Source organism: Panulirus ornatus, chromosome 14, assembly GCF_036320965.1.
Source record: "Panulirus ornatus isolate Po-2019 chromosome 14, ASM3632096v1, whole genome shotgun sequence".
Taxonomy (NCBI): domain Eukaryota; kingdom Metazoa; phylum Arthropoda; class Malacostraca; order Decapoda; family Palinuridae; genus Panulirus; species Panulirus ornatus.
The window spans coordinates 47,541,640-47,559,207 of NC_092237.1; the positions used below are offsets into that span (position 1 = coordinate 47,541,640).

General features: G+C 39.1%; 1 protein-coding gene across 1 annotated transcript; it reads left to right on the forward strand.

Annotated features, from left to right (window-relative positions):
- Positions 1-459: 459 nt before the first annotated feature.
- COX7B (Cytochrome c oxidase subunit 7B) lies at positions 460-16,673 on the forward strand. The gene is made up of 3 exons (XM_071669807.1): positions 460-580; positions 10,287-10,450; positions 16,364-16,673. The coding sequence occupies exons 1-3, from the start codon at positions 526-528 to the stop codon at positions 16,415-16,417; spliced, it is 273 nt and encodes a 90-aa protein (XP_071525908.1). The 5' UTR covers positions 460-525; the 3' UTR covers positions 16,418-16,673.
- Positions 16,674-17,568: the final 895 nt, after the last annotated feature.

Here is a 17,568-nt window from a genome sequence, read left to right on the forward strand (position 1 = left end):
AGACTCCAAACATCGGGGTAAACTCCTAAACAAACTGTGTTTGATTATTGTTAGTGAAAAATTTATTCTATCTCACTCAAAATGTCATTTTAACTCGGTTTTTCGATACTTTTTTAATGAAACTATTAAAGATTTCACATTCACGCTAGCCCACTGTAAACAAAAATATTTTCAGGCATGATTGATGTAAAGAGATTCTTACTTCTTGTTTATCTTGATTAATGTATAGTAACGCCCAAATTATATGAAAAATATGGTTTTACTTATATATACTATGTACTTCTTGAAACAAAACACACGGTCATCTTCATCTCGAAAACTTTACCAGCGTCCAAACGCATAAAATATGTTATTGTAAAAATACATCAATATATTATTGAACTTAAATGAATGAAAAGATAACAAAATACGATGATCTTTAAAGCTTATTGAATGTCGAATGTTCTGAAGTTTCTCTAGCTGCCACCAGACGGCAGCAGAAGCGGTGAAACTTGGATCTATCAAGAAGGCGCTGAAATTTACTCCATGAAAATGTTTACTAGGACCGCTCTCTCACTACGTAATTTCGCAAAGGTCAAGCGTAAGTATCTTGTAAAGTGAATTACATATTTTAACATGAATATGGCTAGCTAGAACTACCCAGTCTCCTAAAAAGAAGATATCTTGGACAGTGTGTGCCCACCGACGATTTCGTCATTGCAGCTTCGACCAAAGGTGCCAGTTGCATTTATTTATATATGAATATGTTTCCTATTACACTGGACTGAGCGTTGCCGAAATGATTGAAACGCATAGGATGATTTTATAACGACTTTGGAACGTAACGTAAATGGAAGAGAAGTAATCGATATCGATCAATATCGATTATAATTGGGGCGTTTAGCAGTATTAGGTTCTAATTATAATCTTTGGGTACGTGACTTTGATACGTGTCTCAAGAGTGTTGCATGAAGATAAATCTATAAATATAACTGCATTGCTATTGCCTCAGAATTGCAGAATAATATATCTAAAAAGTTTATCGATCTTACTTATATCCCACCATTGGATGTACGAAGTATATCTACCATATGATTATTTTCGAAAACAAGTAAACTGGAAAAGAAGACAGGAACATAAAGCTGGGTTTTAAGATTATCACTGGTCAGTTACTTAGACCAATGTACAAATTATATATATATATATATATATATATATATATATATATATATATATATATATATATATATATATATATATATTAGCACTTACATTATTAGACTCAGATGTAAATGCAATTCCAGAACTTTATTTATGACCGGCTTTACACTCTGCACCAATCAGGAGCAGGTGAATGATCAACTTCTCAAGGGAGAGTTGCTCAACTAGACCAACCAATCACCTCCACTTACGAAGATAAAGCCTCGCCAGTTTCCTGTCACAAGCGGTGTAACCGCTTCTTAGGATAGCCCTGTAACATATATACAATCATAAGAATTAAGACATGGTACATATATGCAAGGTTAAGAGACGGGGCAACACGGGTATAAAACACTACTCATAACAAATTGTAATCACCCTTACGTATGGGCATTCACGGTGCGGTTAGCGTTACTGACCATGAGTCAGCACGGGTCCGCTTGGCCTCTAATCCTTGCCGTAGCTGTCGGACCGCACCCAGCCAAACTGTTCTCCCCTTGGGCCTGATTGATAAATGGGCACTTGGATTAAGCTGGTGTTTATAATTACATACATAGTTATAAAGACATAGTACAGGTAACAACCTTGAGACGGCAACGCGAACGTAAAGTTCTCGTTTCAGAACACACTGATAACCTATTTGCACTGCAAGAGGGGGAAGTTTTACTGTCATGGGGCTTCATTCCTTGAACATTCTCTACAGTCATACAATTTCTTAGATTCATATATGCAGTTTGCATTTACCGTGTCTTAAGACATTTTATTTCATCCATTTCTCATATATAAAGGTACTTGCATCTTTATTAACAAATATCTTCCTTGATTCATACTGTGTCCTATGGTTTGTCCTAAACCTACATCTTTTTAACTTCAAAGTCTGGCTTCATTCTGGTTTGAAAGCGAAAGTTGTGATCAGATCACCTCTTGCTTTCCTCTCTTCCAAGATGGCTTCAGTCTAGTTTGAAAGCAAAAGTTGTGATCAGATCACCTCTTGCTTTCCTCTCTTCCAAGATGGCTTCAGTCTGGTTTGAAAGCAAAAGTTGTGATCAGATCACCTCTTACTTTCCTCTCTTCCAAGATGGCTTCAGTCTGGTTTGAAAGCAAAAGTTGTGATCAGATCACCTCTTGCTTTCCTCTCTTCCAAGATGGACAAATTTTTGGCTCCTAGCCTTAAAATGTAACTAGACTCTCCAAATTTGGTACCATCTTTATTGCTATTAGTGAAGACTGCTGGTGTTAGGGAAAATATTATCTACGGATTGGTTGATCCTAAGTATGAAAGATATTCAGTTATATTTTGTAACGCTTTTATTAGATTAGGTAGAGAAAAACTAGGAAAAATTCTTTTGTTAAGTCAAACATTTCTGTTTAGGGAAAGACACATTCTTTACCAGACTGGCAAATGCTAAATAAGGGCAGATAAGGGGCAGTGGTGGGTGCCACAGATGCAATTAGTTCTTTCCTTCAAAGGGTGTATACCACCACCCTTAGCCTCTAGCAGGTTACTAAGGCCTCGATGCAGCTGCAATGACTCATTCATTGATTGGGTTGCAGTGCATGGCAAGCCAGCAGATTTTACAGTGTGCACAATTGAAAATTTTGACAGTAAATTCTACTTGTAGATTTGCGCCCATATTTATCTTCTATGCCAACAGCACCAAAAGGGTTAATATTATCATTATATTTTATTTGTATTATTTTTTTATATACTTATTTGCAGTTTCCCATGTTAATAGGTAGCACCTGGAACAGGCAAAGAAAAGGCCTCATTTGCTTGAATTCATTCTCTAACTGTCAAGTGTGATGCAAGGAAACCATATCCCCATATCCACAACCAGGCCCCATGGTTTCATCCCAGTTTCTTCATATTCTGTGGTTCAGCCCGTTAACAACACATCGCCCCAACATTGCTCAAGTTCACACTATCCTGTGCTCACCTTTCACCCTCCTGCATTTTCAAGGCCCCCAGTATTCAAAATTTTTATTGCTATATTCTTTCATCCCCATTACGTCTCCCCCGTTATCCTTGTCCCCTCCTCTTCTGATGTATATAAATTCATATGCATCTTCTGCTCATTTGTTCTCTTCATATATTCAAACCCTCTGGGCACACTGTCTTCAGCTCTCTCAACCATACTCGTCTTATTACCATGCTTTTCTCTTGCTATGTCATTATTTATTCTATCAACACTTCTCACATAATATATTGTCCTTAAAATTTTCATTTCCAACACACAGCAGGACAACTTTAACTTAGGACATACTCACTTTCACTCATGCATAATGACTTCTCTTTCCCTACATTCTATCTACCTTTATATATCTCTGATGCCTGTTTCCTTTGAGAACTCTTACGAGGAACTCCCATGAAGAGGTGGCAAAAGAGTCTCCACTTATCCCTGTCCTTACATGCCTCCCTCACATACACCATTCTATGCATTCTTCCAACATTTCTCTCCCTCCAGTATTCCTCCACCCTTTTTACCCATGTCACTGGTGGTCTTCCACTCACACCAACCCCTTTAATTGTAGTATCTTACACTCCTTGTAAACTCCCAGTCTTGCATTCTTTCCACATGCCTAAACAACCTCAAAGTATTACATTTTACCCAGTCTACCACTCCACAATTCATTCCCTTTGCATTCCTTGCTATACCACATCTCTCCTACACTCTTTCATTTCTTTCTTCATTCCATCTAGTCACACTACATGCACTTCTCGAATAGCTCATTTTCACAGCCTCATTGTTATGGCTGCATAGCTCAGGGTTGGGAGGACTATGCTAACCCTTAACCCTCACTTCACTTCCATACTTACACCTCTATCGTTCATTATTCTGTTAAGGGACCCAATAACTGTCCTACCCTGTACTGCTCTCTCCCATATCTCTCCTTCCATATCATTACACTTACCAAAGACAGCTCCCAAATGCTTAAATTCCCTCACTTCTTCCAATCTTTTACCCCATATCCACAGCACAATTTAGTACTTTCTTTCACTCTACATGGTTTTACAAAATCTATACTTTCACTATGTTTCCTTTCAAATACCATTATATTACTTTTACTTGCATTTACCTTCAGTCTCCTCAGCTTACACACATCATAAAACATTCTTACAACCCTCTGCATCTCTTCTTCACTCTCCGCAAAGAACACAGTATCATCCACTAACAAGCTTGCCACTAGCCACCATATCTCACTGTCACAATCCATCTCTGCACCCATTTTACCTAGTTTTGCTTTCCTCTCTTATCACTCCATCCATATATATATTTATTATTTTATTTTGCTTTGTCGCTGTCTCCTGCGTTAGCGAGGTAGCGCAAGGAAACAGACGAAAGAATGGCCCAACCCACCCACATACACATGTATATACATGCACGTCCACACTCGCAAATATACATACCTATACATCTCAACATATACATATATATACACATACAGACATATACATATACACACATGTACATAATTCATACTGTCTGCCTTTATTCATTCCCATCGCCACCTCGCCACACATGGAATAACAACCCCCTCCCCCCTCATGTGTGTGAGGTAGCACTAGGAAAAGACAACAAAGGCCCCATTCGTTCACACTCAGTCTCTAGCTGTCATGTAATAATGCACCAAAACCACAGCTCCCTTTCCACATCCAGGCCCCACAGAACTTTCCATGGTTTACCCCAGACGCTTCACATGCCCTGGTTCAATCCATTGACAGCACGTTGACCCTGGTATACCACATCGTTACAATTCACTCTACTCCTTGCACGCCTTTCACCCGCCTGCATGTTCGGGCCCCGATCACTCAAAAGCTTTTTCACTCCATCTTTCCACCTCCAATTTGGTCTCCCACTTCTCCTCGTTCCCTCCACCTGTGACACATATCCTCTTGGTCAATCTTTCCTCACTCATTCTCTCCATGTGACCAAACCATTTCAAAACACCCTCTTCTGTCCTCTCAACCACACTTTTTATTACCACACGTCTCTCTTACCCTATTATTACTTACTCGATCAAACCACCTCACACCACATATTGTCCTCAAACATCTCATTTCCAGCACATCCACCCTCCTGCGCACAACTCTATCCATAGCCCTCGCCTCGCAACCATACAACATTGTTGGAACCACTATTCCTTCAAACATACCCATTTTTGCTTTCCGAGATAATGTTCTCTGACTTCCACACATTCTTCAAGGCTCCCAGAATTTTCGCCCCCTCCCCCACCCTATGATTCACTTCTGCTTCCATGGTTCCATCCACTGCCAAATCCACTCCCAGATATCTAAAACACTTCACTTCCTCCAGTTTTTCTCAATTCAAACTTACCTCCCAATTGATGACCCTCAACCCTACTGTACCTAATAACCTTGCTCTTATTCACATTTACTCTCAACTTTCTTCTTTCACTCACTTTACCAAACTCAGTCACCAGCTTCTGCAGTTTCTCACATGAATCAGCCACCAGGGTTGTATCATCAGCGAACAACAACTGACTCACTTCCCAAGCTCTCATCCACAACACACTGCATACTTGCCCCTCTTTCCAAAACTCTTGCATTCACCTCCCTAACAACCCCATCCATAAACAAATTAAACAACCATGGAGACATCACACACCCTTGCCACAAACCTACATTCACTGAGAACCAATCACTTTCCTCTCTTCCTACACGTACACATGCCTTACATCCTCGATAAAAACTTTTCACTGCTTCTAGCAACTTGCCTCCCACACCATATATTCTTAATACCTTCCACAGAGCATCTCTATCAACTCTATCATATGCCTTCTCCAGATCCATAAATGCCACATACAAATCCATATATATATATATATATATATATATATATATATATATATATATATATATATATATATATATATATATTAAGAAGCCATTGTGACATCACACAGCCTTGCCTCACACCTACATGTATCTCAGAACTTTCGCTCAGCTCTTACACATGCATTTGCTCCTCTACAGAAGGCTTTTACAACATTCAGTAGTTTTCCCTCTGTAACATATATCTTTAACACATCCTACAAATCATTCCACTTGACTCTATCATTTGCTTTCTCCAGATCCATAAAAGCTGCATACAACTTTTTTATATTTTATTATTATACTTTGTCGCTGTCTCCCACGTTAGCGAGGTAGCGCAAGGAAACAGACGAAAAAAATGGCCCAATCCACCCACATACAGATATATATACATAAACACCCACACACACACACATATACATACCTATACATTTCAATGTATACATACATATACATACACAGACATATATATATACATGTACATATTCATACTTGCTGCCTTCGTCCATTCCTGTTGCCATCCCGCCACACATGAAATGGCACCCCCCTCCCCTCGCACGCGTGCGAGGTAGCGCTAGGAAAAGAAAGCAAAGGCCACATTCGTTCACACTCAGTCTCTAGCTGCCATGTGTAATGTACTGAAACCACAGCTCCTTTTTCACATCCAGTCCCCTTCACTAAATACTTTTCCATGGTCATCTTTACTTCAAGAATCTGATCCACACATCCCCTACCTTTCCTAAAATATCCTTGCTCTTCACTTATTCTGTATTCAGTCACTTCCATCACTGTGTCCATTAATATTCTTGCTTTCACTTTTCGTGGATTATTTAACAGACTTGTTTCCATATAATTGCTACATACATCCTTCTCACCTTTTCCTTTGATTAAAGGAACAATAATAGCTTGTAACCAATCCTCAGGCACAACCTTCTGTTTCCATGCTAAATTACATGTAAGATGCATCCACTCTATCACACTATCTCCTCCAGACTTTAGCATTTCAGCTGTAATCCCATCCACCCCAGGTGCCTTTCTTACCTTCAGCCTCATTATTGCCCTTCTTACCTCCCACTTTTGTCTAGGCCCCTGCACTTGTATCCTCTTCCATCCTCCATACTGCTGCCTTGATTCTACACATTCATCATTTCTTCAAAACACTCTTTCCATCTTTCTTTCACTTCCTCCTTTTGATTCAGCAATTCCTCTTCCTTCCTTCTCACATTAACATTTTCACTCTTACATTCACCACTTTCACCTCCTTCCAGTATGGATTCTTATGATCCTGAAACTTTTCACTTAACTTTGCTTTTCTCTATCATCTTAGCATTCCACTTGCATATTTCGTATTCTTCCTTCCTCCTTTGCTGAACTTCCTTTGGTACATTCCCATTGAGCAGTCTGCCATATCCCTTTTTCTACTTTTCCATAGCTTTTGTAATTTCTTTTGTCCACTATGCATTGCCCTTTTTATTCCCGTATCTCACTACCTTGTATCCAGCTACTGATTCTACAACCTTTACTAATATTTCTCTAAACATTTTAAACATTTCATTCACACTTGACTGCATTCCTACATCCACTGCACTTCCATCTAAGCTTTCAGTTACCTTTCTTTCATACTTCTCCCTGCATTTTTCCTGATTCATCTTCTCGCTTGCCAACACTTTTACCATACCTCCACTTCTCCCTGATCCTCATCCTCGTAAGAACTGCGAAATGGTCACAGTCTCCAAAGAATTCTCTCGTGGCTCTAGCATCCAGCACAGCCTTTCTCAATCTTTCATCCAATGCCACATAGTCAGTCAATGCCTTTTGCTCCTTTCTTCCTTCGTTCCTCATCCATGTATATTTGTAGATCATCTTGTGCTGAAAAAAAGGTGTTTGCAGGGAATAAACCCCTCTCAGCTCAGATATCCACAAGATAGCTTCCATTCTCATTTATTTCAGGCACTACCCATTTACCAGCAATCTCACCATTTGCATCACATCCCACTTTTGCATTCTTATCACCCAATATGACCAAATTTCTGTCATTTTCAAATGCATTTATACAGTCATTCAGATTCCTCCAGAAAAGCTTCATTTCATCCCTTTCTCGTACAGTCTTCATATTCACAATCGCATATAAACATACCCATGCATATTTCATAATCCCAGTCTTTCCTTTCACAAACACTGATCTTGATCTATTCCATCCATGCTCTATAACACCCTCAGTACTCTTGGTGATAGCAGAATTGCACATCCTTCTTTTCCTCTTCCCCAAGAATTTTTACTCATTCCCATCCGTACCACAACTCCTTTCAAACCCTCCCATAACTTGCATTTGCATTCACCGTTTCCATTTTCACTCCACACACCCTGCCCGAGGATATGGATTTCCCCAATCCCTAGCTTATCCATGCTACAGCTTCAAAACATCTACACAGTCTCCCTCCTTTTATTTTCTCCAGTCATCCCATTCACATTTAACACCATCACCCTCATTCGCTCATTCCTTTTAACCCTCGCCATAACTGGTAGACTCCAGTGCCGCTTCATAGCCTTTTCTGCTGCACCCTTGACAGGTCACTGGCAGAGAGCAACTCCAGTGCAGTGTTTCTCGAGGCAGTGAGGCTCAAAAATTGTCAAAACTAAAAGTAATAGTTCACCTTGTTTCTAGAGGCAGTGAGGCTCAAAAATTGTCAAAACTAAAAGTAATAGTACACCTCAGGTGTTTGTCCAAATCTAAAACTATTGCCCTGATGTAATTGGGCAATGCCTACCCTTTTAGTTCCACCCCTAAGGGGTGTACTGATGAGGTCACCACAAGAAGGCAGGGTGAGAGTACACCTCAAGGTGCTGAAACTCAATACTTTTCCCAGTTCCAAGCTTCTATACTTTCCACAATAGCAGCACCTCCTACCTCATTGGTTATTATTGTTATTATTATTTAATGCCAGTTTATTGTATCCCACCTTAGCAAGTTAGCACCAAGAGCTGATCCTTTAAGAAGAAAAATCTTCGCTTCACCCCTTCCTGTTCCTACTTTTATAAAGTAATAATACTGGAGGGAACATTTTCCCCACAGCATTATTTCTATTATTATTATTATTATTATTGTTATTATTATTATACTATATGGATTGATAGTGTTTATAACGGTGCTGGTCACTGAAATTAAACAGTCCACATCAACTTATTTGATGAGTTGAAATTAAGGAATAAAGGAATCAAATTAAAATGCAATTAATTTGAACTCAGGCTATTCCTGTAATGTGGGGTTTATAGTCACTGTCATATGCCTAAAATGCTTTCTATCTTGGCATGAACAAAACCTCTTTACAATGTTGAATGACTTGCTGTTCTGCCATACATGGTGGTTTTGACATCGTTTTGATTCATATTACATTTCAAAATAGTATATGCATAACTATAAGCTGCTGGGAATTTTATTTTCATAGTAAATGGTATTAGTGTAAACAATACTGGACCTGATACTTCAAGTATCAGAGTGTCTATTATTTACAATCTGTCCAAGTATCAGAGTATCAAATATGTATAATTTAATACATCTTAGAAGGTAAGGTAAAATAAAATGATCAGAAAAATCATTGTACTGGAAATAGCGCTAATACTTCATTGTACTGGTAATAGCTCTCAGTAATTGCTATGACACACTGTTTCAACACCCTTCATAGATTGAACTAGAATTCAACGATGGACATCTGCTTGGTTCAGGTTGTCTCACCCAGTGAATGTCCATCACTAGCCAGTGCCACCAACTTTTTCTCTGCCAGATCAACCTTACTGGTATCCTTGGTCTTAGTAAGTTTACAATATTCCTTCAAACAGGACTACCAACCTTTTTATGCTCTGTATTTATACCTTCTTGCTAATTATAAGTGTGCTAGTTTCATATGTTATTTGGTTTTATCAACTTATATTTAGATGGTAAGTACAGTGATAACCATGCATTAGCACTGTGACGTGCTGCTGCTTTGGTGAGAATGGTCTGGCTGAGAGATTGGTCGATGATGTTGGTTAGTAGCAGGTGCTCATTGGCTGAGGCAGCCTAAACCAAGCAAATGGCCGTGGTAAATCATAATACTTTGGGCTGTAATGAACACAAACAAATACTGCATTAATGTATTATTTCATTTCTTTTTTGAACCCTACCTCAAGAAAAGGATTTTCAAAATTCATAACCTATATTTTTGAACCCTTGTTGTCAGCCCAAGCAGTTTTCTAAACTAATTGTTGCATTTATGACGCATTATTATACTTCCAGCAATGGGCCGTAGCATGGGTGATGTGGCAGCTTCCAAGCAAGGAACCATGGCTGAGTTACCTACTCCCAATGGCCCTTGGCAAGAACTTTACTCTAGAAATCAACGTAAATACAATCTTCATCTGCTAGCAGGAATAACTTTCAGTGTTCTGACAGTTGCCTATGTAAGTATTTGTGTCTCAAGTATTATTGACTGACCTCTGATATATTTTTTTGTCTGAGATTGTAGAATATATTTATTCATAGAATAGTAATAGAAAACATTCTTATGATGTGCACCCATGTTATATATACCATATGTACTGAGTAGAGAGAGAGAGAGAGAGAGAGATGCTTTGTGAAAGGTTTGAAGAGTATATGGTGTGGGAAGTTAGTTGCTAGAAGCAGTGAAATGTTTTTACCAAGGATGTTAGGCACGTGTACGAGTAGGAAGAGAGGAAAGTGATTGGTTCCCAGTGAATGTTGGTTTGCGGCAAGGGTGTGTGATATCTCCATGGTTGTTTTATTTGTTTATGGATGGGGTGGTTAGAGAAGTGAATGCAAGAGTTTTGGAGAAAGGGGCAAGTATGCAGTCTGTTGTGGATGAGAGGGCTTGGGAAGTTGGTCAGTTGTTATTTGCTGATGATACAGCGCTGGTGGCTGATTTGGGTGAGAAACTGCAGAGGATGGTGACTTGAGTTTGGTAAAGTGTGTAAAAGGAGAGAGTTGAGAGTAAATGTGAATAAGAGCAAGGTTATTAAGTTCTGTAGGGTTGATGAGCAGGTTAACTGGGAGGTAAGTTTGAATTGAGAAAAACTGGAGGAAGTGAAGTGTTTTAGATATCTGGGAGTGGACTTATCAGTGGATGGAATCATGGAAGCGGAAGTGAGTCACAGGGTGGGGGAGGGGGCGAAGGTTCTGGGAGCATTAAAGAATGTGTGGAAGGTGAGAACATTATCTCGGAGAGCAAAAATGGGCATGTTTGAAGGAATAGTGGTTCCAACAATGTTATATGTTGCAAGGCATGGGCTATAGATAGGTTTGTGCAGAGAAGGGTGGATATGCTGGAAATGAAATATTTGAGGACAACATGTGGTGTGAGGTGGTTTGATCGAGTAAGTAATGAAAGAGTAAGAGGGATGTGTGGTAATATAAAGAGTGTGGTTGAGAGAGCAGAAGAGGGTTTGTTGAAATGGTTTGGACACATGGAGAGAATGAGTGAGGAAAGATTGACAAAGAGGATATATGTGTCAGAGGTGGAGGGAAGAAGGAGAAGCAGGAGACCTAATTGGAGGTGGAAGGATGGAGTGAAAAAGATTTTGAGCAATTGGGCCCTGAACATACAGGAGGGTGAAAGGTGTGCAAGGAATAGGGTGAATTGGAACAGTGTGGTATACCGGGGTCAATGTGCTGTCAGTGGATTGAACCAGGGCATATGAAGCATCTGGGGTAAACCATGGGTAGGTCTGTGGGGCCTTGATGTGGAAGGGGAGCTGTGCTTTTGGTGCATTACACATGACACATAGAGACTGAGTGTGAACACATGTGGCCTTTTTGTCTTTTCCTGGGAAATGACACATAGAGACTGAGTGTGAACACATGTGGTCTTTTTGTCTTTTCCTGGTGCTGCTTCACTGGAGGGTGCATGTGCTGCTTCCTGTGTGGCAGGGTGGCAATGGATGAAGGCAGAAAGTATGAATATGTACATGTGTATATATGTATATGTCTGTGTATGTATATGTATGTATACGTTGAAATGTATATGTTTTGATTAATTTCATGTTGTGCCCTATGGTTTTTATATCACTACTTCTCTCAAAGAACTGCTTACTGTTTTCATCATCAATCTCTTTCTAAAGTTAGTAAATTTAAGGTTTTTGCCTTTCCCTCTAAATAGGCTCTTTTGATTTAAGTTGCATCTTCTTGCTATTTTTTGAACCTTCTCTTATAGCTGTCTTTTTATTAAGTAGGGTGAGGAGGCTCCAGTCATGTTCAAAATTTCACACTAGGGCCGGGCTTTAATTTGAATATTGAGGTTAGTGAAAGGGAGAAAGACGAGTGAAAGTATTTAAAAAGTTTGCTGTAAGTGAAAAACTTCCTTTTTAAATGTGCCAGGTCACAGTTGTTGGGAAAGACATGAGAGGGTAGAGAATTCTAAAGATTTGAGGTACAGGGAAAGAAAGTGATCAAAATGGCCCACCCTTGTATTGCTAACAGCTACACAGTAATCACGTGATGCAGCATTTTGCCAAGGACTGCATGGTCCTGCTTGTGGTGGGGGCACACAAGCAGCCAGTTCTCAGTAGCAAAACTAAAGTAATACCTGTTAAAGAGGGAAAGCGAACCATCATTGTGACACAGGGCAAACAGGTCAAGTTTTGAAATTAGTCACACCACTTTCGACTCAGCTCTGTCAAGTATGGAAAGAGAGCTAGAACCACCCAAGTGTGAGAACAGTACTCCATACAAGGATAGATTGATTAATTTGTACAATTGGAACAAGTGTTTTGAAGAAAAGAAATTTTGACATTTAAACAGGACTCCTAGTTTCGTAGAGGCAGACTTAGCCATATCTTTAGTGTGTGTTTCTAAGATGGAGTTGATTTTACAGTGATATCAAGAATGTTCTTTATGCCAAGAGGTGGAATTACAGAAATATCAAAGGAGAGAGGAAAGTTTGAGGAATTTTTGATTGAGAATAGGTAGAAACTTGGTCTTGGTGACTTAAAACAACCAGATTTTGTCCACCCCAATGAGATATCCTATCCATGTCTGAATTTACTAAGGAAGTTGTAATGAGACGAGATGCAGATTTAGTAAAAGAAGAGGGAGCAGAATTTAAGCTCATAAAGGAATGTAGTGTTTGAATCATCAGTGGTTGAGTGCATTTGGTTATTTGTGGAGGAACTGAAATCATTGATAAAGAGAAGAAAAAGTGTAAAGGATAGGACAGAACCTTGATGGACACTGCTGTTGATGGAGAAAGGGGGAGAGGCTGATCCATCAACATCCATGGAGATGAATCTGCCTGAGAGGAAGCTAGATGTCATGGAGAAATTAAGGGAGGAGAGCTTAGAAATGAGACACTGATGCCACACACTTTCTAAAGCTTTTGATATGTCAAGGGCAACTGCAAAGGATTCCCCCAAATTTGCAAGGGTTATGATGAGACATTATTTCTCCATACAGAAGCCGTACTGGTGATCAGAGAGAAGGCTGTAAGATTCAAGATGTCTGAGGATATGGAAGATGAGTAAGGATTTAAAGACTGATAAAGCAGCTGGTTGATAGTTTGAGGGGTCAGAACAGTTCCCTTCTTAGGGATAGGATTTGTCAACACATGCTTCCAAGAAGGAAACGTTCTGGTTTTAAACAGAAATGGAACAGACAAACTAGCACATGCGAGTTCAGAGGCACACTTTCAGTACACAGGGATGTATGATCCTGACCAGGATCATAACCTTACTTTTGTCTGGAGAATGAAGTGCTTTTGAGACAGTTCAAAAAGAGATTACTGGAAGGGGCATAGAATTAGTAAGAGGAGCAGTAAAAAAGTGAAGAAATAAGAGTCATCCAAGGTAGAGTTAGAGGAGAAACAAGAACCAAAGATAGTTGCTTTGTATACAGAAGAGACAGCTATAGTACTGTCAGAATGGAAATGACAGAAGTTTTTAGAAATTCCTTAGCTGAAGACCAGAAAGACGTTTCAGTGGATGAGGAGAGTTTATCACACTTCCATTAAATAAAGGAACTCTACTTTATGGGTAACGTACTTGCAGTGATTATGGGCCATGATAAATGCTGAGTTAGAGTCGGAGGAAGGAGAGTTTTCCATGCCTATTATGCCTGACTGGCCTCAGAACAGGAATGGTTGAACCATGGATTGGAAGAGTTCAAAATTCATCTTTGAGGAAGAGGATTTGAATGCAATAATAATCTCTGCTTTGCATTTGGTGGAGACAGAAGCATCACTACATAAGAGACAGTAATTTACCCAAAGAAATTCAAAAAAGAATTTTCCTAAGATATTCCAGTCAGCTTTGTTGGGTTGCCAATATTTACATTTAGAAGGGGCTGCTGGAGTGGGAGGTGCCATTAAAACAGATACATTTATGCGAGTGTGGTCACATTAACCAATTGGGGGCAAGATTGTGTAGGTACAGCACAAAGAATTAGAGGTGAAAAATAGATTCAGAATTATTTTAATTATGTATAATGTGATGAGCTGCTGAATGTATCCTTATCCTATTCTCTGTCTGTCTATATCTCTGATGCCTGTTCAGAGGGGTGGCCATGGCAACAGTCTCTCCATAACTAAAGTCCAGTGCTGCTTCATAGCCTTTAGTGCCTCTCCTTTAACAGGCCACTGGCAGAGGGCAAGTCTAGTGCAGTGTTTGCAGAGGCTCCTATCCAATGTTTCTAATGACTTCTTTTATCTAATCCTTCTACTTACTGTTTCTACCTAATAATCCTGCCTAAATGTTCCTACCTACTACTCCTATCTATTGCTCCTACAGTTTTGCCAAAAGGCAGGGCTAGCGCATAGTGCTCACCTCAGGACAATATAGAGTTATGAAGAATGAGCTACGCGAGTTAAATGTTGTCATGTGTTATGACAGCGATATTTTATGTTTGTGGACAGAATGCCAGTAGTCCACATGTTAGTGAGGCATAAAGGAAAGACAGCTACCTGAGTCAGAGGAGTGCCACTTGACAACCATTAAAGCAGGTGCCACTAACCCTACTGATACCCAGACGGGGATTACTGGTAATGTGCCTCCCTGGTCTTTGGCTACCTACCAACTACTACATACCTATCCTTATCCATGGACTTTAATGCAGTTCTGATATCTGCCAGAAGACAGTGGGTCTCCTGAACTATTCTCTAAAGTGGAGAGAGAGAGAGAGAGTGGCAAAAGTTCAGTGTCCACTCCCAAGTCTTTCTCATACACAATTCCTTAATCTTGTATTTGGCTTAATGAAAATCATACTAAGGCCTTCATTTACTGTGACCTCTCTGTATTACTGTACATTTACTTGGGTTAAACCTCATCAACCATTTTATCAGACCAACTTTGTATAGTTGCAAATTGATGCAATCCTCTGCTTTTTTCTCTTCCTTCATGACCTTTGCATCTCTGCAAGCATATTCTGTTATAAGTACATATCTTGTGGCAAGTCATAGACATATATATCATGAAGTACTAGTTCCAGGCAGAACCCTTGGCACTCCAGTGATGGCCTTTCTTCCCTTCTGCTGATATAGTTTCCCATTCATTCCTGCCCGGAGATTCGGCTTCTTGATCAGCCTCCCACGTGGCACATTGTCAAATGCTATGTAGCAGTCCAGTTAGAAACGGTCTATTCAGCCTTCCCTTTTGTCTAAGACAGAGCTCTCTCATAGAAATATAGCCTCTATATTTAAAACTGTGCTGTCTCACTTCAGTAATTTTTCATTTGTAGAAAGTCATCCATTTGCTTTCTAATAATCTTTTCCAGAACCCTACAGACCACACACTGGTTAGTAAGACTGATCTGTAGTTCAATGCCTGTTCCTAGTATCTTTCTCTTATAGATAGATGTGATGTATGCCATTTTTTACTCCCTTGGCACTTTTCCTTTTTCAAGGGAAAATTTAAACAGTATTTGAACAGATTTGTCAAATGTAACTGCACATATATTCAGCACTTATGGAGAAATTTCATCAGGGCCATTAGTCATGTATGGGTTAAGACCTTTTAGTGTTTTGTTATATTCTTTTATAAATATATGTTTTTTAAAACCACCTCTTCTCCAGCTCACAAGTGATGAGGCTATTTTGTCATCCAGTTAAAAACACTTGAACTTGTTATTCAGTTCCACACATATTACATCATCCTTTATAATTCTTCCCTCTGAAAGTCACTGTTTGTAAGGGCAAAGAATTAAATTGGCCAAGATTTAAACTTAAATCTGCTTTTGTCAGTACATCCACATTTCACACTTATGGCTCCCCTTGCTTAAGGACCTAACATTCATAATCATGATTTTTTTTGTACACAGAATAACTTTTATGAATGTGTTATGTCCTTCACCCTTAATTTTTGAGATATTTTCAGGTCAAGGAAACTGGTTTAATCCCTCTGGGTACTGGCCCCAAGATTGGAAACTAAACAACACCATGACCTTTTACATGCTACAACTTCCCTGTCAACTATGCGATACATGTTGCTGTCATCAAGATAGAAGGAACTTCACTTTCTACATCCAGGGAAGCAAGAGCCTTTTCACATTTTGTTAAAGATGAGAAGGTGATGACAAATGAAGGGTTCTCTAGATACTTGAATATCCTTTGTAAATATTAACTAACCAGGGTGTATATGTACAACTAATTTATTCTCATTCCAATGTGATAAATCTTAAAATGTAGCTCTGTGGTTTCATTTTTTATTCCATTTTATTTGTGTCAGATATTAAGGGTAAACTGATCATGTTCAGTAGCAAAGTAATATGCTCCGAAGGCAATTGGACATCCCTGTATTTGGGGATGGAAATACCATCTCAGCATAACAGATTAGTTGCCTCTAAAAGCAGATGTTCAATGCACTTGATCCATATCACATTTATAAGAATGGATCTATGACAACAGATATATAGAAACCCTGAAATATTAATTATATATACGGCAGAATAAATGGGAATACCGTATAAGCATGCGGAAGCATGTATACACATCTAGCACTGATATTTTTCTGTTATAATAAGATCCCTTTATATCTGTTTCATTTTTTCCAGTCATATCCCTTTTTCATCTCTCACTTAACTCATGGTATGTTCCATTCTGTGCTAATGACTTTGTCATTATATCTTCATCTAGCTACACATTATCTTTGGGGACTTAGGTTCTGCAAAATTATCACCCTTAAATGTGCATGTAAGCATCCATGTAAATGTCTAAGGAATTAAAAATTAGAATTATAAATATTCTCCTCATGCCATCTGTTGTCACAAGAAATCTATCTCATCTGTATGGAATTAATTTCATTCATTGTAGGTGTACATACTCTCAAGTTGCAATCCTTCCTTCAACTTATTTTTTCTGTCAGTATGTAGTCAGTACATTTTCCTATTAAAGAGAGGTAACTCCTATGCAGAATCTCCTTCAGTTTAGTTGTGGAACATTTCTGTTTCACTGTGTTACATCCCCTTCCACACAATTCTGTAATCTTTCTTTATACCACATATCTGGTTTGCTCCTGCACCAACTCTTACTTATTGCTTCCATTCTTTCCACTCCCATCATGTCACTTTAGCAAGCTATCCC